This window comes from Vipera berus (genome assembly GCF_964194415.1).
Source record: "Vipera berus genome assembly, chromosome: Z".
In the NCBI taxonomy this organism is placed as follows: Eukaryota; Metazoa; Chordata; class Lepidosauria; order Squamata; family Viperidae; genus Vipera; species Vipera berus.
Window position 1 is genome coordinate 23,163,614 of NC_138205.1, and position 22,916 is coordinate 23,186,529.

At 37.6% G+C, this 22,916-nt stretch overlaps 1 protein-coding gene across 1 annotated transcript; it reads left to right on the top strand.

Moving 5' to 3' along the window:
* Positions 1-4,923: 4,923 nt before the first annotated feature.
* On the top strand, positions 4,924-21,739 carry LOC308678714 (vomeronasal type-2 receptor 26-like; the record flags this gene model as incomplete). Its single annotated transcript, XM_081345950.1, has 6 exons — positions 4,924-5,081; positions 8,972-9,263; positions 9,666-10,220; positions 18,543-18,770; positions 20,157-20,283; positions 20,838-21,739. 6 exons carry the CDS (start codon positions 4,924-4,926, stop codon positions 21,737-21,739), a joined length of 2,262 nt encoding a protein of 753 aa, XP_081202076.1.
* Positions 21,740-22,916: the final 1,177 nt, after the last annotated feature.

Sequence of the window (22,916 nt, forward strand, 5' to 3'; positions counted from 1 at the left end):
TTCTATTTTACAGAATGCATTGGGTCCGCAGTCATTATCCAGTATGGCCATTGTTGGTTTTCCAAAGAGTTATAAGGTAAAGGTAAAGGTTCCCCCACACATGCGTGCTAGTCATTTCCAACTCTAGGGGCCGGTGCTCATCTCCGTTTCAAAGCTGAAGAGCCAGCGCTTGTCCAAGCACGTCTCCGTGGTCATGTGGCCGGCATGACTAGACACCAAAGGCGCACGGAACACTGTTACCTTCCCACTGTAGTGGTCCCTATTTTTCTACTTGCATTTTTACGTGCTTTCGAACTGCTAGGTGGGCAGAAGCTGGGACGAGTAACAGGCACTCACTCTGCTACGCGGCACTTGGGATTCGACCCGCCAAACTGCCGACCTTCTGATTGACAAGCTCAGCGTCCTAACCCACTGAGCCAACGTGTCCCTTATAGTTATCTAGAAATATATAAAGAGATTTCTTAGAACTGGGTGTTCATTTGGAGATTCAGAATGCAGAGAATGTAAACATATCTTCTAAATTTCAGGCTGGATTAAAAACAGTAGATGATACTTCTGTTTCAATGAAATTGGTCACTTTGTCATGAAATTTGACCAGCACCTTGTGAGTGTCCATTGTATGTTATATTCAGATTCTACACAGAAAACAATATAAGTTAGTTATTAGGCCAAACTTTGTGAGTTAATTTTTCAGATGCTCCTGAAAATTCTTACAACAAACATTTGTTATATCACTTAGAATAATTTGTCTTGTATGTCTTGTATGTCTTTTTTTTATTAAAGAGTTTTACAAAAACAAAATTTTACAATATATCCCCAAATCCCTCCCACCCCAAACCCACCCACTTCCCCCCACCCACTTCCCAGAGCTAACAGATTATAGTTACAATAATCATATTCTAAATAAAAATTATGCATAATATACAATTAACCAAATTCATAATGCGCTTTAACTCTCTTTTAACATAACTACAAACAACATACCAATAATGTCTTGTATGTCTTGTATGTCTTTCTTGGATATAATAACTACATTCAATGTTTTGAAAAAAGGACTTAACATGTTAAAACAAGTAGTAGATTAAACCTGCACTCATATATAAGTAATATACTTATATATTATAAATGTATAAGGATATTGCTTCTTTATGAATCCAATGTGTATGCTTCAAGAGAGAGGGGCTTTGATTTTAAAATCTAGATCATCAGTGAAGAGAGCTAGTTTGGTATAGTGGTTAAGACACAAATCTAGTGATCAGAGACCAATTGTTCACTCTCAGCCCTAGAAAGGAGGCAATTCCAAAACACTTCTGAAATATTGCCAAGAAAACTGCAGGGATTTATCCAGTTGCCAGGAATCACTGGTTATTCAAAGGTCTTCAAGTGCACAAGTAACACACACATACAACCACATATATAACCTATGACATCCTAAATCCTCTTATACATTTTTCAAAGTGGAATAATCCAGTATGAAATAATTTTCTGTAGTTGTGATTTCAAATTCTGATGGCATTTGAAGCCTTAATTGGAATATAATTTCTGTATGTGTTGGAGGAGGTATCTATCAATAGTTGTATTTTTCCCACAGGGCAGTTCTGGGTATTGAATCAAATGCTTGTTTAAAGTAGAAGAAGGCCACAAAGAGAGATTTCTTTTTATGCATATATCTTTGTACAAGGTGATAAAGCACCAAGATACGATCAATTGTTGATATCCCTTCCCTGAATGCAGTGTCTTCATCTTTAATTATGCCCTCTGATATTCAGTGTTCAAGTTTGAAATTCACATGTTTAGCATATAACTTGCTGATAACACGCAATAGATTGATGGTCTTATAATTACATGGGTCATTTTTACTGTCCTCTTTATAGATTGGTACAATAATTGCCATTCCCCCATTTCTCAGCATATAATCTGCTCTATAAAAGTAATAGAGGTGCCCCCCAGCTGGAGTTCTTTCTAATTTTGAAAAATCTTCATCAGGGTCCAGTCCAAGCTGGGAATAAACAAAATGGAGACTTCTTTAGAAAGAAGGTTCTAGTTTATTGAAGAGCAGAACCACAAGACATGTAACTCTGGAGAAGCTGACCACATGTTGCTGAGAGTGGTTGGTTTTCATACTTTCTTGGGCTTTTGTGTTTGGAGTTGTTCCTGTGGCATGAACTTTGACCTGAGGTTCAGTGTGCCCTTTTGTTATTCTCTTAGTGGTGGGTTAATCCTATTATGTCCTAACCTGGGGCTGTGGCTGATGGCTATGTCCTTTCTAATCCCATCAGCTCCAAGCTTCCTGGCTGCAGTTTTCTGGTCATTAAAATTTAGCAGTATAAATACTAATAGCTAATTTGAATATTGATTTGTGCATAAAGGTCATGTAAAGGTACTCATCCCAGCTTCTGCCAACCTAGCAGTTCGAAAGCATGTAAAAATGCAAGTAGAAAAATAGGGACCACTACGGTGGGAAGGTAACAGCGTTCCATGCGCCTTTGGCATCTAGTCATGCCGGCCACATGACCACAGAGACGTCCTTGGACAAGTGCTGGCTCTTCAGCTTTAAAACAGAGATGAGCACCGGCCCCTAGAGTTGGAAACGACTAGCACGCATGTGCGGGGGAACCTTTACCTTTACCTTAAAGGTGAATAATGTAGATAAGCTAAAAATCTATTGTTGAAAGTAATAAATAGGGCTATATGGAACATTAAAAACAAAAATTATTAGTTTAAGCAAGAGATAGCAGATACAAAGAAGAAGAGAGAAGAAGTATTAAATAGTGAAATAAAAAGAAATTTTGATTACTACTTAAAAAAACTGAAAACTAGCAAAAAGGAAGGGTATCATATTGCATCCTTAATTTGTTGACATAGAGGGTGAGAAGTTAAGTAGACGGGATGTGTATTTTGAATATTAGATTTTGTGAGGAATGGTGATAGAAGAATTGGGAGTATATTAAAAAATCTTGGGAATGATAAATATCAAACGTTAAGTCTAAATGTTAGTGGAAATTAAAACTGAAAAATCTGTTAGGTCATTGATTGTCTAAAAGATTGTATGTTAAAACAAGTAGAATATGTGTAAACTAAAAACTACGGATATATGTAAGAAAATTATTTTCTATGTGATTGATAGGATAAAACTTGTCTTTAAATTTACAAATAGACAGTATATAGGAAGGGAAAAAGAGAGGAAATGTTTATGGTAGCAATCTGAAATCTGTACTAATGATATCTGTATATAATTGAATTACTACTACTCAGCCACCATGTTGCTTTTCAAATATGTGAATGTAATATTAGAAAATCAATAAAATTTGTAAAAATAAAATGACAGATACTAATTGTATGTTATCTCTTTATTGTGTCTGAAAGCAGACTTGTATATTTCTCAGGAAATGTGATGTAACAAAGGATGATGACACTTTTTCGTGTCATCAGTGATTAAAGTAAATTATAGCCAAAGTAAATTAAATACGCAGCTCTAGCCCATTTCTCAAGAGAGATGTGCATAATACTGAAAGCTGGAGACAACTTTATTATTTTCCAGATTGTTGTTAAAATTATAGATTTCTTCTTTAGCAGGGGAGCGCAGCTATCGTATACCCTTGACCGAAGATCGGTACACTCCTTCTATCTGGGGTGGTCGTCCTCTTCCACCGAGCGCACAGCTTCAGGAGGGATGCACATGGAGCGGTGAGGGAGGAAGGGGACACCCGCCTAGCAGCCAGATCAGCCGAATCAACCCTGGCGATCAATGGGGTGACAGATGTCGCAGCCAGATCGCCCTCACATCCAATTTCTTCTTTAGCATTACTGATGATATTAAATTCAGTTTTCAGAAAGGGAGCCTAATAATAAGAGTGCTTTTACCTATATTCAAAATATCATTTGTTGTACTGTGTAACAGAGCTACTTTTTCAAGCTGTTTTATTTTGATCCTCATATGATAATCTAAGCTATTTTATTTCTGGTCCATTCTCCAATAGTTTCTATACTTCTGTTTTTTCTCTCCCTCCCCTTCATATTTTTTTTCATTCTAATCCTCACAAATGAGAGGGTGTACTTTGAAAAGGTGAGCTTCACTTAATGAGAAATTCTGTTCCCTCGTACTGCCCCAAAGATGCTTTTTCATGACACAACTGGACCTTCTTGTTTTTTCTTTGAAGATATTTTTTGCTTCTCATCCAAGAAGCTTCTTCAGCTCTGACTGGATGGCGGGGAATGAAAGAATCTATACTCCTTGCAGGCAGCTGGTCATTTACATTCTTTTAGAGAGTCATTGATGCAGCCTGGAGGTTTATCTGTGTCATCAGGGTCACCTGAGTAGTGCAAATGGGTGTGGAGCCTTCTTGGAACTGTTGAAAGGACTGTTTGTAGACTAGAGATAGATGATGTCGTATCCCTCCTCCTTCTGTTGAGAGAGGGCTGTTCAATTTTGACATAGATGGCCTCTTGCTTGATCTCTTTTAGATAACAGAATTTATCTTCAAAGGTGGAGAGATTATGGAAGAGAAATGAAAAAACGGGAGCTCTATGGCTTGAAGGACACAGTTGTCCATTCAGAATTTTATTAATTTAATTTAATGACAATGAAGAAAATCATACCAATTAGTTTTCTCCCCAAAAAAGAAATGAAGATCACAAAGTAGCTTGAAAGCAGCTGGAGGCAAAGACAAAGAACAAACTGAAAACTCATGATTAAATAAAGGGAATCTGTTTGACACAAATATTCCCACAACCATTTTAGAGGCCATCTATATAAGAATAAGGAAAAATGATGTCTTGGAGTTTAATAGTGTAGAGATAGGATATTTTTCTGTATAAGAACAGAATTTCTTATTTCTCAGAAAAGAAATTCTCAATAATAGGATGGGGATGACCACAATGATGCTTCTGTTCTTGTTCTGTATTACATGTAAATTATATACTATGAATTGCAACATAGCTGATGACCCACTTCTTATAGACCATCACTTTGCTCAGCCAGGAAATGTTATTATTGGGGCAATTCTCTCTCAAGCTTTCTTCTTTCACAATAGCCTATTCTTCACAGAAGAGCCCTCTCAGATGTTGATCAATGAAGTGATGTAAGAATTCTATTTTTTTTTTCTCTTCAGCGCATGGGCAATTGGAGGAAATGATTGGGGCGGGGGAGAGCTAAGCAACAGGACTATAAAGTGATATGCCTTTAAAAATTTTCATAACTATAATATCATTAGGAATTTTCTGTTAATTAGTTTTCTCTCCCTTTGAAATGTATGAAGTAGAAAAGTCCTGTGGCCTCACACATTGCACCAAATCAATATATACTGCTCAAAAAAATAAAGGGGACACTTAAACAACACAATGTACTGTATTTAATAGTAGGATGTCTTATCTTGTGTTCCCTTTATTTTTTGAGCAGTATATAATTCTTCTGAATTATTCTGAATTGAGTGCAGAACAGAGCAGCAAAAATGATTAGAGGGCTGAGGGCTAAAATATATGATGAACAATTGCAGCAACTGGGTATGTCTAAGAACTAAGGATGACATGAAAACAGTCTTCCAATTTTTGAGGGGTTGTAACACAGAAGATGAGGTCAAACTATTTTTCAAAGCACCTGAGGGAAGTACAAGAAATAATAGATGGAAAATTATCAAGTGGTAACCATCTAGAACTAAGCATAAAATACCTGATGATAAGAACAAAAAAAATCTGTGGAATGGCTTGACCCCAGATGTTGTGGATGTTCCATTACTGAAGGTTTTCAAAAAGGGTTTGGACAGTTATTTGTACAGAATGTTATAGGATTTCTTTTTTTATTGAAATGTTTTAAAATACATTTTTAATAACATAAACTCCCTCCCTCCCCCTACCCTCCCCCTTACCCTCCCCCCCCCCCGACTTCCCAGAGCTGAATACAGGGTATTAACTTTACAAGATTAAGCTAAAATATGCTAACTAACTAAAAATATATATTAAATTCTATCGCGCTTTAACTCCCCTTAAACATAACTAAATTACTAACTAATAATGAATAACTAATAATACATCATATAAAACTAATACTTATTCAAATGCTAAATAAAACTTTTTAGTCCCATATTTATTCTGAATATATTCGATCCATCTTCTCCATTCCACAATATATCTCTGTTGCGATTGTTCTTTCAAATATGTTGAAATCTTTGCCATTTCCGCCAGGTTTGAAACTTTCAAAGTCTACTCTTCTATAGTAGGCAGTTCCTCCTTCTTCCAATATTGCGCTACTAAAAGTCTTGCTACCGTAATTAAATTCAACATCAATTTAGTATCTATGACAGTACTGTCTGTAATTATACCCAACAGAAATAACCGTGGAGAAAACCTTATCTTTTTCTTAAATATCTTTTGCATGTTCGACCAAACTTTAAACCAAAAAGCTTTAACTTTTTTACAAGTCCACCATATATGACAATACGTTGCATCCTCACAACCACACCTCCAACATTTGGGCTGGCAATTCGGATACATACTTGCTAATTTTTTAGGATCTAAATGCCATCTGTAAATCATTTTATAAAAATTCTCTCTTAAATTTTGAGCCTGTGTAAATTTTACATTTCTGCACCCATATCTTTTCCCAAGTATCCATTGTTATAACCTCCTGAAAATTCTGGGCCCACGTTATCATACAATCTTTAACAAGTTCCATTTCTGAGTCAATTTCTATCAGTGCATTATATATCCTTCTTATATGTGCTTGACCTTGATCTCTAATTTGTTTTACCAAATTTCCATCAGTTATCGAAATACCAACTTTCTGATCTTCTTTCCATCTTGCTTGTAACTGCCCATACTGGAACCAAGTTTGTACTATCTTCCCTTCTTTTAAAATATTATATGGCTTTAATTGCCATACATTCCTTTTCTATCCTAAGAATTTCTTTATATGTAAGCACATCATGTTTAAACCCCACATTTATATTTTCTATTGCATGTTTAGGTATTGCCCAAATTGGTATTTTATAATTTAACTTATGTTGATATTTTTTCCAAACTCGCAACAGAGCATACCTTAATATATGTGTCTTAAAAACATTATCCACCTTCTTGTCATATATGCATGCCAACCAAATAACAAATCATAACCCTCAATATTCAATAATCTCCCTTGTGTTAAATTAAACCAATCACTAATTGATGATAAAGCAGCAGCCTCATAATATAATTTAAAATTGGGCATTTTAAGACCACCTCTTTCACGTACATCTTGCATTATCTTAAATTTTACTCTTGGTCTTTTCCCTGCCCAAACAAATTTATTAATACCTTTCTGCCATTCCTCCAAATTTGAATCTTTTTTAAGTAGAGGTATCATTTGAAACAAAAATAAAAAGTTTGGCAAAACATTCATTTTTACTGCTGCGATTCTTCCCAATAAGGATAATTGTAGTTTTTTCCAACTAAGTCTTTTTGTATTTTTAACCATAACAATTCATAATTATTTTTATATAATTTTACATTTGAAGCTGAAAGATATACCCCCAAATATTTAATCTTTTTTACTATTTCAAATCCCGTTAGCTCTTCTAAAACAACCTTTTGTTCTATGGTCATATTTTTAGACAATATTTTAGTTTTTTGCATATTTATCTTAAATCCAGAAACTTTTCCATATAATAATAATAATAATAATAATTTAAAGTTTCCAAATACAGAGAAATAATAATAATAATAATAATAATAATAATAATAATAATAATAATAATAATAATAATAATAATAATAAAAAAAAATTTAATTTCTATACCGCCCTTCTCCCGAAGGACTCAGGGCGGTGTACAGGGCAAATAAAATAAAAATACAGTATACAAAAGTTAAAAAGGAATTAAATAATGCAGCCCAATAACAATAAAAATAATACAATTAATATTAATATTAAAATATGACATTATTATCTCCATCAAATCTACAACTGAGTAAGTCGGTTGACTTAATGTAATAACCAAGTCATCCACAAACGCTCTCAATCTATAATCTTGATCTCTTATTTTAATTCCCTTAATTTTATTTGAGTCTCGTATCTTAATCAATAATATTTCCAATGTTAAAACAAACAACAAAGGTGACAACGGACACCCCTGTCTTGTACCCTTTTCAATAGAATGTTATAGGATTTCTTACTTGAGCAAGGGGTTAGACTAGAAGACCTTCAAGGTCCCTTCCGACACTTTTATTCTGTACCCTGTATTCTAATTTTGACTTTGATATTTTCTGAATGCAGACTTTGTGGTCCATAAACCATTTGCGATAGTTTAGGATAAGTTGTCAATCTGTCAATTATAGATAACTGAACAAATCAAAATTATGATTTTTATTCACAAAAATGTGTGAAGTTGTTTGTATTCCCAACAATGAGTGAAGTAAGTTAATGTCAAATACTTAATATTGTCTGACTCGGTGAAAGGAGATGCAATAAGTCCACATATTTGAAAAAAGAGTAACATTTGAAAATGCAGATTCAAACCACACTCTCTGCCAATAAGCCATGACCTGTTTATTTCAAAAGAAAATTTCAGGTAGTGAAAAAAACAAACCTTTCTTTTTTTTTTTTCAATGGTCCAAAATATTTCCTTGTCTCAAGACAGGGACAAGTTTTTCTTTTTCCCAGTTCCTTTTGACATCCATCTGAAAAGTCATTGAGCTTTTTTTTTTTTGGACACTAGCATTAGGACAAAACATAGCAACCCTTTTGAAGAAGTTAGGGTGTTTAATGATGTGAACTGGTTCAGGGTCTCCTCCAACTCTTCTTGCTGGTTTTCAGTATCTACAGCTTGAGGTGGCTTCTTCTTAGTGAATAGTAAAGCTTATTCTATATTTTTTAAATTCATGGGCTAATACTTTATAGCTTTTAGTATGTAAAAATAGAAGAAGGTTGGTAGACGCTTTTTATGTTATTTAATTAAGTAGATAAGAGTTTTTTTTGTTTTTGTTTTGGTTTGTTTGTTTGCAGTTCTGCGCCTAAGTCATATCAGTACATCCTTGCTTTGGTATTTGCTATCAAAGAGATCAACAGAAATCCTGAGCTCTTACTGAACATCACTTTGGGTCTCCACATTCTGAACAACTACTTTGTTGAGAGGATAACCTATAAGGCAATCCTGAATTTACTTTCTACACAAAAGAAGTTTGTTCCTAACTTTACCTGTGATTTAATGAAAACATTTATTGCTACCATTGGAGGACGTTTGACAGAGACCTCATCGATTATGGCCAATGTTCTTGCCAACTATAAGATTGCTCAGGTAGGCCCTTCTGTGCCACTACAGAAAAGAATCTCTTCTACCTGCTGCTTGATTGGAATTGAGTTTCAAAGTGGTTGGGCCACCACAGAAAATACTCTGTGTACTTTGCAATATGCTGCTTGCTTCCCTTCAGGTGATCAAACTAGAAGACTTTTGCAGATCATAAATGCCTGAATTTTGCTCTTGTGCTATTTTTTAAAATTGTTTTCACATTCAGTTAAAATGGGCTCAGAAACACATAAGCAACCCTTTTAGGTGATGTAAGATTGCAGGTATATGAACTGGCTGCATCATTTTCAACAACCCTTGAGTGCCAACTTTCTGCCTTTGTTATAATGAAGATGAACCCATTTTAAATTTTTACATAATGGTTATGATTATGTCCTATGTATTGCCTTTCAGCTTGCCTATGGAACATTTACCCCAATACATGGAGACAAAAAAATATTTCCATTCTTGTACCAGATGGTCCCAAATGAAACATATCAGTACATTGGTATTATTCAATTACTTCAACATTTTGGATGGAATTGGATTGGGATCTTGGCTGTGGATAATGACTATGGTGACATGTTTTTGCAGAAAATTGGACCATTGCTTTCCCAAAACAACATTTGTTATGCTTTCATACTTAGAACACCAAAGAAGGCATATCTGGAAGAATATATGCACCTAATTTTAGTGGAGTTAAGATATGCCCACCTCTTTACAGATGATAAAGTCAAAGTGTGTTTGGTCTATGGAGTCCCTCCATCCATGCAAAATCTGAGAATGATCATCACTCTAGCATCTTGGACTTCACTACCTACTTTGAGCAAAGTGTGGATTGTTACATCTCATTGGAATTATGAATCACTGTCAATTCAGAGACTTTGGGATATGCAGAGTTTCCATGGTGCTCTTTCATTTGCAGTTCGCTCAAAAGAACCACCTGGATTCCAAGAATTTCTTCAGACTGTAAGGCCATTCTGGGTAAAAGAAGACAATTTCATTCAGAATTTTTGGGAACAGGCATTTGACTGCCGATTACACATTTCCCATATAAATAAAGATAACAACTTATTGTGCACCAGGGATGAAAAGCTAGAGAGTTTGCCAAATATATTATTTGATATGAACATGAGTGGCCATAGTTACAATGTTTACAATGCAGTCTATATTGTGGCTCATTCTTTGCATATTTTATTAAAGTCCAGGTCCAGATATAGACATTTAATGGGAAGAGAGCAATTAATATTTCATAATTTAAAACCATGGCAGGTACTTAATTTTATTTCAAATACACAAATCTTGTATATTCTATTGGGCTATCATTTTTCTTTGATCTCTAGTAATGCTACTAGGAATGATGTTTCATAACACTGTTGTCCCAACAAATGCTATAGAATGAAAGTTGACTTCTCAGTAGTTCACTTAATTACATTGCTTTTTTAATAGAAAAAAAATATGCAAGGACTAATTTAAAAGCTTTCCTTTGTTGTAGGAGAAAGTGGTCATCTATTCACTAAGTCCCTAGTCCTTGATCATTTTCCGAAGATCTGTAGTTATTTTAAAAGATACACAGGAATAAGATTGTATATTAATTTAAAGTTTCCAAATGCAGAGAAATAATAATAATAATAATAATAATAATAATAATAATAATAATAATAATAATAATAATAATAATAATAATAATAATAATAATAATAATAATAATAAAGTTGGAAGGGACCTTGGACGTCATATAGTCCAATTTATATTTTATAGATAAAATATAAATAAATTATAGGCAGTTACAAAAACCCACATAACCAACCCAATTTTATGGCCTTTTTTGCAACAGCCCTTTAGCAAACCAGTGGGCCAGTTTTGCTGAAAACTGAATGTAAATGCTAATTTGGGGGGAAACCATCATAAAACACTAATGTGACCATGAAATGCTGCAAATAGCTATAAATGCAGGCTGATTACTGAGCACCCAAAGTGCAGTCACAAGACTGCAGTGTACAGGTGGCCACCAGAACTTTGAATCTGGGCATACCAATGCTCCAAGGAAATCCATTGTACCTTTGAATGGTCACTAAACAACTGCTTATAAGGAAAAGAAGAAAAACCCCTAAAGCAAAAGTCTCAGCCACTCTCCTAGTTCTGCCTACAATGTGGGTCTTAATTATGCTCAGGAAATTTGGCTTTCAGAACAATGGTTTCTGTTGCTGCTGCTCTTAACAATTACTTAACTAGGTAAAGTTTGTCATACATAGGTGCTGTTATTAAATTTGATCCAAAGATCCCATGTTTTTCTTTTTTTTTTTACTTCTCCAGAATTCTTCCTCGAATGAGGTGAATGTTCACATCTTCAAAGCAGTTTTGAACATATGTGGGATTTGCACCTTTAGCTTGAAACCATTCCCCCCCTTCTACATTCATCCTTTATTATTATTTTTAAAAAAAAGCTAATTCAAAATATAAAGGTTCATTCCCCATTTATTTATTTCTTACATTTGTATCTAGATATTTTTATATTTCTTGTTTGTAATATGAGCTTTGTAATGATCATATTAGACCTGTGGAGGGAGCAGGAAGCCTTTATTTGTACCTTCCAGCTAGAGAAAATATCTGAAGCATAGAAAATAGGAGAAAAGATTAGACAGCCTCATCATTAAAAAAATTAATGGAGGGCAAAATTTATATAATAATAATAATAATAATAATAATAATAATAATAATAATAATAATAATAATAACAATAACAACAACAACAACAAACAACAACAACAACAACAACAACAATAATAAGAATAATAATAATAATAATAATAATAATAATAATAATAATAATAATAATAATAATTGGAAGGGACCTTGGAGGTCATATAGTCCAACCCCCTGCTCAGGCAGGAAACTCTATACCATTTCAGAAAAATGGCTGTCTAGTCTCTTCTGAAAAACATCCAGTGTTGGAGCATTCACCACTTCTGTTCCACTGGTTAATTGTTCTAACTGTCAGTAAGTTTCTCCTTAGTTCTAGGTTTTTTCTCTCCTTGATTAGTTTCTATCCATTGCTTCTTGTCCTGCCTTCAGGTGCTTTGGAGAATAGCTTGACTCTCACTTCTTTGTGGCAGCCCCTGAGATATTGGAACACTCCTATCATATCGCCCCTCATCCTTCTCTTCATTAAACTAGACATAGCCAAATTCCAGCAACCGTCCCTTATACGTTTTAGCTTCCAGTCCCCAAATCATCTTTGTTGCTCTTCTCTGTACTCTTTCTAGAGTCTCGACATCTTTTTTACATCGTGGTGACCAAAACTGGATGGAGTATTCCAGGTTTGGCCTTACCAAGGCATTGTAAAGTGGTATTAATACTTCACGTGATCTTGATTCTATTCCTCTGTTAATGCAGCCTAGCACTGTGTTGGCTTTTTTGGCAGCTGCAGCACACTACTGCCTCATATTTATGTGATTGTCCACTAGGATTCTGAGATCCGTCTCACATACTACTATTGAGCAAGGCACCACCTATATTATACCTGTACATTTGGTTTTCCTTGCCTAAATGTAGCAACTTACTTTTTCACCATTGAATTTTATTTTGTTAGATAGTGCCCAGTGTTCAAGTATGTCCAGATCCTCCTGTATCTTAAGCCTATCTTCTGGAGTGTTGGCTATTTCTGCCAGCTTGGTGTCATCTGCAAATTTGATGAGTTCCCCATCTATCCCCTCATCCAATTCTTTGATGAAGATGTTGAAGATCACTGGGCCCAGAACAGTACTCTTCAACACTTCCCTCCATGTAGATGCATGTGAAGACCACACACTGAGTACAGCCTGTCAGCCACCTATGAATCCATCTGGTGGTGGTGCTGTCTAACCCACATTTTTCTATCTTATCAAGTAGTAGGTTGTGATCTACTTTATCAAATGCCTTATTGAAGTCCAAGTAAATTAGATCCACAGCATTCCTCTGGTCCACTAATTTTGTCACTTGGTCAAAGAATGCAATAAGATTTGTCTGGCATGATCTGGTTTTGACAAACCCATGTTGACTTTTAGTAATGACTTTGTTTGCCTCTAGGTGTTCGCTGATTCCTTGTTTGATTATCTTTTCCAAAATCTTCCCAGGTATTGAGGTCAGGCTGATAGGTCTGTATTTTCCTGGATCTATTTTTCCCCTTTTTTGAAGATGCTCTTTTCTAGTCCTCTGGTAGTTCCCCAGTGCTCCAGGATCTTTGAAAAATATAGTTCAGTGGTTCTGAGATCACATCTGCCAGTTCCTTGAGAACCTTGGGGTGTAATCCATCTGGTCCTGGTGATTTGAACTCGTCTAGGTTGGACAAGTGCTCACTTACCATTTTCTTGCCTATCATAACTTGTGTTTCTAATCTGTTTTTATGGCACTGTTTTTGATAGATTGGACTGTTTTTTCCCTTTGTGTAAAGACAGATGCAAAAAACGAGTTAAATACTTCTGCTTTCTCCCTGTTGCTTGTCACCTTCTTCCCACTTTCCCCCACTAATGGACCAATCATTTCCCTAACTTTTTTCTTGTTTTTTACATGTTGAAAGAAACCTTTTTGGTTATTTTTGACAAGCCTTAGTTCATTTTGAGCCTTAGCTTTCCTCACTTCATCTTTGCAGGCATGGGCTATTTGCTGATATTCTGCCTTAGTTATGTGCCCCCTTTTCCATTTTTTATACTTGTCCTTTTTATCTTTCAATTTATCAGAGACTTCTCTATGCAGCCATGCTGGTTTCTTTTGAGAGCTGTTATTTTTCCTCTTTGTTAGTATTGTGCTAGACTATGCTTTTATTTCTCACTTTTCAAAATTTCCCAAGCTTCTTGAGTTGTTTTCTTCTTGAGGATTCTCATCCATGGAATCCTTACCAAGCTCTAAGTTTATTGAAATTAGATCTCTTAAAGTCCAAGACTCTAGTTTGACTGTGTACTATTCCTTGTGCTTCCAGAATGGTGAATTCCAATATTGCATGATCACTTCTCCCAAAGGTTCCTGTGGCTTCAACACCTTCTATCATTTCATCTCTGTTAGTGAGGATTACATCCAATATGGCTAATCCCCTAGTTCCCTTTTCTACTTTTTGAGAGACAAAGTTGTCTGCTAGGTTTGTCAGGAATCTGTTTGATCTTCCACTTGGTGCAGAGTTTGTCTCCCAGTTGATGTCAGGTTAATTAAAGTCCCCCATTACTATTGTGATGTGCTTCCTACATATCTTAGTTAGCTGACTAGCAAAAAGTTCATCTATTTCCTCTGTTTGGTTGGGTGGCCTATAGTATACACTTATGGCAATGTCATTTTCCCCCTTTTATATTGACCCAAATGCATTCAAGACAGTTTTCGTCATTGTTGTACACTATTTCTGTAGAGATGTAGTTATTTCTTATATAGAGAGTAACTCCACCTCCTGTTTTGTTTGGTCTGTTTCTCTTAAATAATTTAAATCCCTCTAGCTGTGTGTTCCATTTGTGGGTTTCATCCCACCATGTTTCTTTGTCAGGTTTAGGTTGCGTTAGTAACAGTAGATGATAGTTCTGTGTCAAAGAGGATTAGTCACTTTATCATGGAACTTGAGCAGCATTTTCTGAGTACCGTATATACTTGAGTATAAGCCGACTCGAGTATAAGCCGAGACCCCCAATTTCACCCCCAAAAACTGGAAAAAGTTGGTGACTTGAGTATAAGCCGATCCGCCGTTCTGCAAGCCTCCGCCGCCGGCTGCTTCGTTCCGCAGCGGAAAGAAGCAGGCAGGCTGCTTCGTTCCGCAGTGGAAAGAAGCAGCCTGCTTCGTTCAGGCTGCTTCGTTCCACAGCGGAAAGAAGCAGGCAGGCAGGGGGCGGAGGAACGGAGACCCGGCGACGTTTGGGGAGGTTTGGGCACCTCTCCAAATATCCCCAAACGTCGCCGGGTCTCCGTTCCTCTGTGCCCTGCCTGCCTGCTTCTTTCCACAGCGGAAAGAAGCAGGCAGGCAGGGGGCGGAGGAACGGAGACCCGGCGACGTTTGGGGAGGTTTGGGCGCCTCTCCAAATATCCCCAAACGTCGCCGGGTCTCCGTTCCTCTGTGCCCTGCCTGCCTGCTTCTTTCCACAGCGGAAAGAAGCAGGCAGGCAGGGGGCGGAGGAACGGAGACCCGGCGACGTTTGGGGAGGTTTGGGCGCCTCTCCAAATATCCCCAAACGTCGCCGGGTCTCCGTTCCTCTGTGCCCTGCCTGCCTGCTTCTTTCCACAGCGGAAAGAAGCAGGCAGGCAGGGGGCGGAGGAACGGAGACCCGGCGACGTTTGGGGAGGTTTGGGCGCCTCTCCAAATATCCCCAAACGTCGCCGGGTCTCCGTTCCTCTGTGCCCTGCCTGCCTGCTTCTTTCCACAGCGGAAAGAAGCAGGCAGGCAGGGGGCGGAGGAACGGAGACCCGGCGACGTTTGGGGAGGTTTGGGCGCCTCTCCAAATATCCCCAAACGTCGCCGGGTCTCCGTTCCTCTGTGCCCTGCCTGCCTGCTTCTTTCCACAGCGGAAAGAAGCAGGCAGGCAGGGGGCGGAGGAACGGAGACCCGGCGACGTTTGGGGAGGTTTGGGCGCCTCTCCAAATATCCCCAAACGTCGCCGGGTCTCCGTTCCTCTGTGCCCTGCCTGCCTGCTTCTTTCCACAGCGGAAAGAAGCAGGCAGGCAGGGGGCGGAGGAACGGAGACCCGGCGACGTTTGGGGAGGTTTGGGCGCCTCTCCAAATATCCCCAAACGTCGCCGGGTCTCCGTTCCTCTGTGCCCTGCCTGCCTGCTTCTTTCCACAGCGGAAAGAAGCAGGCAGGCAGGGGGCGGAGGAACGGAGACCCGGCGACGTTTGGGGAGGTTTGGGCGCCTCTCCAAATATCCCCAAACGTCGCCGGGTCTCCGTTCCTCTGTGCCCTGCCTGCCTGCTTCTTTCCACAGCGGAAAGAAGCAGGCAGGCAGGGGGCGGAGGAACGGAGACCCGGCGACGTTTGGGGAGGTTTGGGCGCCTCTCCAAATATCCCCAAACGTCGCCGGGTCTCCGTTCCTCTGTGCCCTGCCTGCCTGCTTCTTTCCACAGCGGAAAGAAGCAGGCAGGCAGGGCACAGAGGAACGGAGACCCGGCGACGTTTGGGGATATTTGGAGAGGCGCCCAAACCTCCCCAAACGTCGCCGGGTCTCCGTTCCTCCGCCCCCTGCCTGCCTGCTTCTTTCTGCTGTGGAAAGAAGCAGGCAGGCAGGGCGCAGAGGAACGGAGACCCGGCTTCGTTTGGGGAGGTTTGGGGAGGTGCGCGCGCACCTCCCCAAACCTCCCCAAACTTCGGCAGGTCTCCGGACGGCGGTGGCTTGGGAGAGGTGAGCGCGATCCCGGAAGCTCCAAAGCCTCGGCCGCGCACAAGTCCTCGGTAAGTTTTTTTGTTGACTGGAGTATAAGCCGAAGTGGAATTTTTCAGCCCAAAAAGTGGGCTGAAAAATTCGGCTTATACTCAAGTATATACGGTACCTAATGTACAGTGCATTCAGATTCTACACTGCAAACAAACCGTAGGTGAGCTAATAAGGCCAAACTCTGTGAGTAAATTTTCCTGATGCTCTTGATAATTCTTACAACAGATATTTGTTCTAATACTTATAATACTTTGTCTAGTAAACATCTCCTCCTTGAAGATAGTAATACATTCAATATTTTGAATAAAGCACTTAACATGTTAATAAATAGTAGATTAGACCTGCACTCTGTAAGATTTTTGCACATTCATGAATCAATCTCTATGTGTTGAAAGAAAGGGCTGTACTTATAAAATATTGGTCATTCATGAAGAGAGCCAGTTTGGTGTAGTCGCTAAGGCTCAAAGCCAGCTGGTGATCTTGGGCCAGTTATTGTCTCTCAGTCCTAGAAAGGAGGTATGGAGAATGAAAATATTAGCTATTGTTCTTCCATGCAAGGTTTAGGTCCAGGTGAACTAAATCAGGCCTCATGGAAAAAGTATTGAACCAAAGCCTGCACTATACTTAATTTTGCAGTTTGCAACTGTACTTTACTTAATATGATTTTGCTAAGCTTGCTTGTTTCAAATATATTTAGAACATAAAGACAAGAACAGTAAGATACAGGGAACTTAAAGTTGCTGATGGATGTGGGTTGCAATGTACACAAGTATGTAGAAAGTTATGTTCAGCAGAGGGTCAACAGGAAGTAAGCAGAAAGTAAGCAGAAAGTCAGCAGAAAGTTTAAGATTGCTGACCATCTGTCTACTGTCTTAGGATGGGAAAAAGTATAAAGAGTTGGGACTCAACCTAATTGATTTGCCATTGGCCTATAGCTGTCCTTATTGGAACTGCTATGTCATTGGACCTCATTGCAATGAGTTATTAATGTAAATGATGTTGTGTTATTATGTTTGCTATGTTCCAAATTATTAGCAAAATAAACCTCTGAATCTTAAAGTAAGAATTATTGTTTTGTGTTGCTGTCTCTTGTCTTTTTCATTGGGTTTTTCCATGACAGAGGCAATTGCTAAGCTAATTTTAGGACCTTCTTGTGCAAAACACACACATCCACATAAAAAAACCCACAAATATCATCTTGTTGTTGTTGTTGTTGTTAGTTGCGAAGTCGTGTCCGACCCATCGCGACCCTATGGACAACGTTCCTCCAGGCCTTCCTGTCCTCTACCATCTTCTGGAGTCCATTTAAGCTCACGCCTACTGCTTCAGTGACTCCATCCAGCCACCTCATTCTCTGTCGTCCCCTTCTTCTATTGCCCTCAATCTTTCCCAGCATTAGGCTCTTCTCCAGTGAGTCCTTCCTTCTCATTAGGTGGCCAAAGTATTTGAGTTTTAGCTTCAGGATCTGGCCTTCTAAAGAGCAGTCAGGGTTGATCTCCTCTAGGACTGACCGGTTTGATCGCCTTGCAGTCCAAGGAACTCGCAGGAGTCTTCTCCAGCACCACAGTTCAAAGGCTTCAATTCTTTGGCGCTCAGCCTTTCTTATGGTCCAGCTTTCACTGCCATACATTGCAACTGGGAAGACCATAGCCTTGACTATACGCACTTTTGTTGACAGGGTGATGTCTCTGCTTTTTAGTGTGCTGTCTAGATTTGCCATTGCTTTCCTCCCAAGGAGCAAGCGTCTTTTAATTTCTTGGCTACAGTCCCCATCTGCAGTGATCTTGGAGCCCAGGAAAATATCATCTATGACATCCTAAATTTTCAAAGCAGGATAATCTAGTTTGAAAGAGTTTTCTGTAGTTATTGTGATTTCAAATTCTAACTGTTATTTCTTTTTTTCATTTAATATAGTTTCACCCTGTTTTGAAAAGCATTATATTCAACAACAGTATGGGAGACACTATCAGTTTTGATGAAAACAGAGAATTGATTACAGGTTTTGATATTGTAAACTGGATTATTTTGCCCAATAATTCCTTTTCTCGAGTCAAGGTTGGAACACTGGAACCTCGGGCTCCACCAGGCAGAGAATTAACTCTTAATGACAATCAAATTGTATGGCACAGAAGCTTTAACCAGGTGAGAAGAAGCTGCAGATTCTCAGCTAATAAGAAAAGTAAAGAATTCTTTGCAGCAATTGTCAAATACATGACAGTAATTGAAGAAAATGATGTTTTGGTGTTTTGAAGCTTTTCAAGATGATGAGGTATAATGCTTTATGTACATTTGAGCACTGAAGTGTCCATGACGTGTGTTGAGAGAATGGCTTCCAATTTTGCCTGAGAAATAAAGAAGTCAATGTACAGTAGATACAGGGAGTCATTGACTAATGATCAGTCATTTAACATTTTCCTGATGTTAAAACAGATTGAAAAAAATTACTTGTATTTCATCCTTAAATTTACAACTGCTGGATCCACTGCAGTCACATGATCAAGCATTTGGCAAATGAGTTAATTTTACAATTAGTTGCAGTGATCAACTGTCACAAGACCATGATTTTCAGACTTTTTTTTAACTACTTACCAATTTTGGCAGAATTGATTTGCTATTGACCTTGTGAGTTAATTATGAAACATGTTACTTGGATAGAATAGAATAGAGCTGTAAGGGACCTTGGAGGTCTTCTAATCCAGCACCCTACTCAAGCAGGAGAACCTACACCATTTCAGACAAGTGACTGTCCAACCTCTTCTTTAAAATCTCCAATGATGGAGCACCCATGATTTCTGAATGTAAGCTGTTCCACTGCTTAATTGTCCTCAATGTTAGGAAGTTTCTCCTTAATTTTCTTTATGCCTACATTGACTCACATTACAGCCATGTTAAAACCATTTATAAAATCGAATCTATGTCTAGTTTAATGAGAGAAGGACAAGGGGTGACATGATAACAGTGTTCCAATATTTCAGGGGCTGCCACATAGAAAAGGGAGTCAAGCTATTCTGCAAAGCACCTGAGGCAGGACAGGAAGCAATGGATGGAAACTAACCAAAGAGAGAAGCAACCTAGAACTAAGGAGAAATTTCCTGAGAGTTAGAACAATTAATCAGTGGAACAACCTGCCTCCAGAGCTATGAATGCTCCAACACTGGAAATTTTTCAGAAGAGACTGGACAGCCATTTTTCTGAAATGGTATAGGGTTTCATGCCTGAGCAGGGGGTTGGGCTAGATGACCTCCAAGGTCCCTTCCAACTTTATTATCATTGTTGTTGTTGTTTTGTTGTTTTATTGTTTTGTTGTTGTTTTGTTTTTGTAATTATTACTATTATTATGTTTGCATATTCTCATCTTCAGAAATAGCAGTAGTTTTGTGAAAACAAAACTTTTTGACAATTCCCTCCTGTTAATTGAAGATTTCCAATTTTTATTTTCTTCACCACAGATGTGTATTTCTTGTTTCGGAAAGTTCTGTTTATGCAGATGTTTTATCATTTTATTCCCTCATATATATTTCTGTTAAGGTGCTGCCTGTCTCTCTTTGTAATGATCACTGTGATCTAGGTTCCAGTAGAAAGAAGAAGGAAGGAGAGAAATTTTGCTGCTATGATTGTGTACCATGCCCAGAAGGGCAGATCTCTGACAAAATAGGTATGATAAAAAGAGGTTAGCACTATGGCTAACTGACCGGCTCAGGGCCCTTTTTTCTTTAAGTCAAACAACATGAACAACAGCAATAATAATAATAATAAAAAAACAATCCCACATGATAATCACGCTTCTCTGTCTTTCTTTTGCTCTCTCCTCTATCTATCTGCTTCTCATGCATTATACATATAATTAAAATTTTGAACCAAAGTTGTTTTAGATGACATATTATATGGAACCAGCAGTGCATAAATGGATTTTAAGGGAATTTAAAGGAAACATCAGGTTTTAAATGAATTAAGTAATCTAAGGCCATATTTTTGTCCTTCCAATGTTGAACGACTAGAAAAAAGGAAAGAACAGGGAAGCTATTTCCATTGTTCATCTATGAAGCATTACTCTTGTTGCATCTCTTTCCTTTAATTTATGAGACAATTTTTGTACTAAAAATGAGGATTTCGAACCTATCTATACAAAATAGCTGCCTGGCAGCAACATCAATTGTACTCTATATATTCTATATTAATAACAGTTTATCTTTCTTTTTCTTTTTCCAGATATGGATTCTTGCAGGAAGTGTCCAGAAAATGAGTGTCCCAACAATATCCAAAATCAATGTATTCCCAAAGGTGAACACTATCTCTCTTATAATGAACCTTTGGGAATCCTCTTTAGTACATTGGCTATTGTTTTCTTTTTGACTACAGTCCTCGTTCTTGGAGTCTTTTGGTTGCATCGAGAAACTCCAATTGTCAGAGCCAATAACTGGGGCCTCACTTGTATCCTCCTCATCTCCCTTCTTCTCTGCTTCCTCTGCTCCTTCCTCTTCATGGGAAGGCCTGAAAAGATGACCTGTCTTCTCCGACAAACAACTTTTGGCATTATTTTCTCAGTGGCCCTTTCATCTGTATTGGCAAAAACCATGACTGTGGTTTTGGCATTTATGGCAACTAAACCAGACTCTGGATTGAAGAAATGGGTAGGGAAAGGACTGGCTAATTTTATTGTCTTTTTGGGTTTCTTCATCCAGGTGGGAATTTGCACTGTTTGGCTGAGTACCTCTCCCCCTTTCCCAGATACAGACCTGCACTCACTGAAGGGAGAAATCATAATAGAATGCAATGAGGGCTCGGTGATCATGTTTTACTGTGTCCTGGGTTACATGGGCTTCCTGGCTAGTGTGAGCTTTAATATTGCTTTCCAAGCCAGGAAGCTGCCCAGCAGGTTCAATGAGGCCAAGTTCATCACTTTCAGCATGTTAGTCTTTTGCAGCGTTTGGCTGTCATTTGTTCCAACCTACCTGAGCACCAAAGGAAAATACATGGTAGCTGTGGAGATCTTTTCTATCTTATCCTCCAGTGCTGGTTTAATGGGATGTATATTGTCCCCCAAATGCTATATCATTTTACTGAAGCCTGAGATGAACAAGAAGGAACATTTAATGAAGAAAGAAAAGTAGCTGTCTTTTTGTGTCCATATTTAATTAAATATCTTTATTGAATTCGATAGAATAGAGCTAGAAGGAACCTTGGAGGTGTTCTAGTCCACCCCCCTGCTCAGGCAGGAGAACCTATACCATTTCATGATTCAAGCTAAACTCAATGGACACATCCATTCTTTGACCTTAAAATTGCAATAAAGCTTTTTGAATTTTATAAAAACAAAGAGAAATAAATTTCAGGAAGACTAGTCTCTTCTTTAGATTCTTCCTGAAATTTATTTCTCTTTGTTTTTATAAAATTCAAAAAGCTTTAATGCAATTTTAAGGTCAAAGAATGGATGTGTCCATTGAGTTTAGCTTGAATCATGATTATATGAATGTAAAGTTTGGTGAACATAGTGCCCAAATGTGAAATTGGTACTAGATATAACTATGGAACCTTAGTAGACTATGTATGGTCCCATTTGATAATAAAGGAAAAATTAATTTTGGAGCATATTAAAATATATATGTTTTTCAAATATTTTTAATAAAGGAACAGGTTGTGTGGCCAGGCACTGAGTTAGAATTGGGATTAATGTGAATATAATGCCCTGGTTGCAGTATAATATGCAAATATTGAAATAAAGTTTTTGATGGCACATGTAAAATGAGTATGAAACATTAAGAATAAATTTGATTGTTAGAGAACAAAATTGTTTCTTAACTTTAATAATATATACTAACATTAAAGCATTTACATGTAGCTGTTCATACTAAGGATACCAATGCTGGTATTCTTGTGAACAGCCTCATACAAAAAAATAAAAAAATAAATTGAAATTATCACCATCCTGTGACTGAAATGCTGTGATCTCCAGTATATTATATTTTTCCAAAGATTGATCTTGAATTTAAATATAATAATTAAAAAAGCAACAATGGAAATTTGAGAAGATTATTAAATTTAAATTTACTTCAGCTATGAGGCTTAGCAAAATTTATAAGATGTTCTGTCCTTTGCATATTGCTCTTTTTTAATAGCTAAAATGACAGTTCATTTTGTCAAAGATGTAAGTGTAAAGAAGAGATCAGTTCATTTTTCATATGTAAAGGTCATCAATATTTAAAAGTGGTTCATATTAAAATGAAACAATTTTTGAATTCCCTGTACAATCTAATTTGTATCTTAGGTTGTACTGACAACGCTCTACTG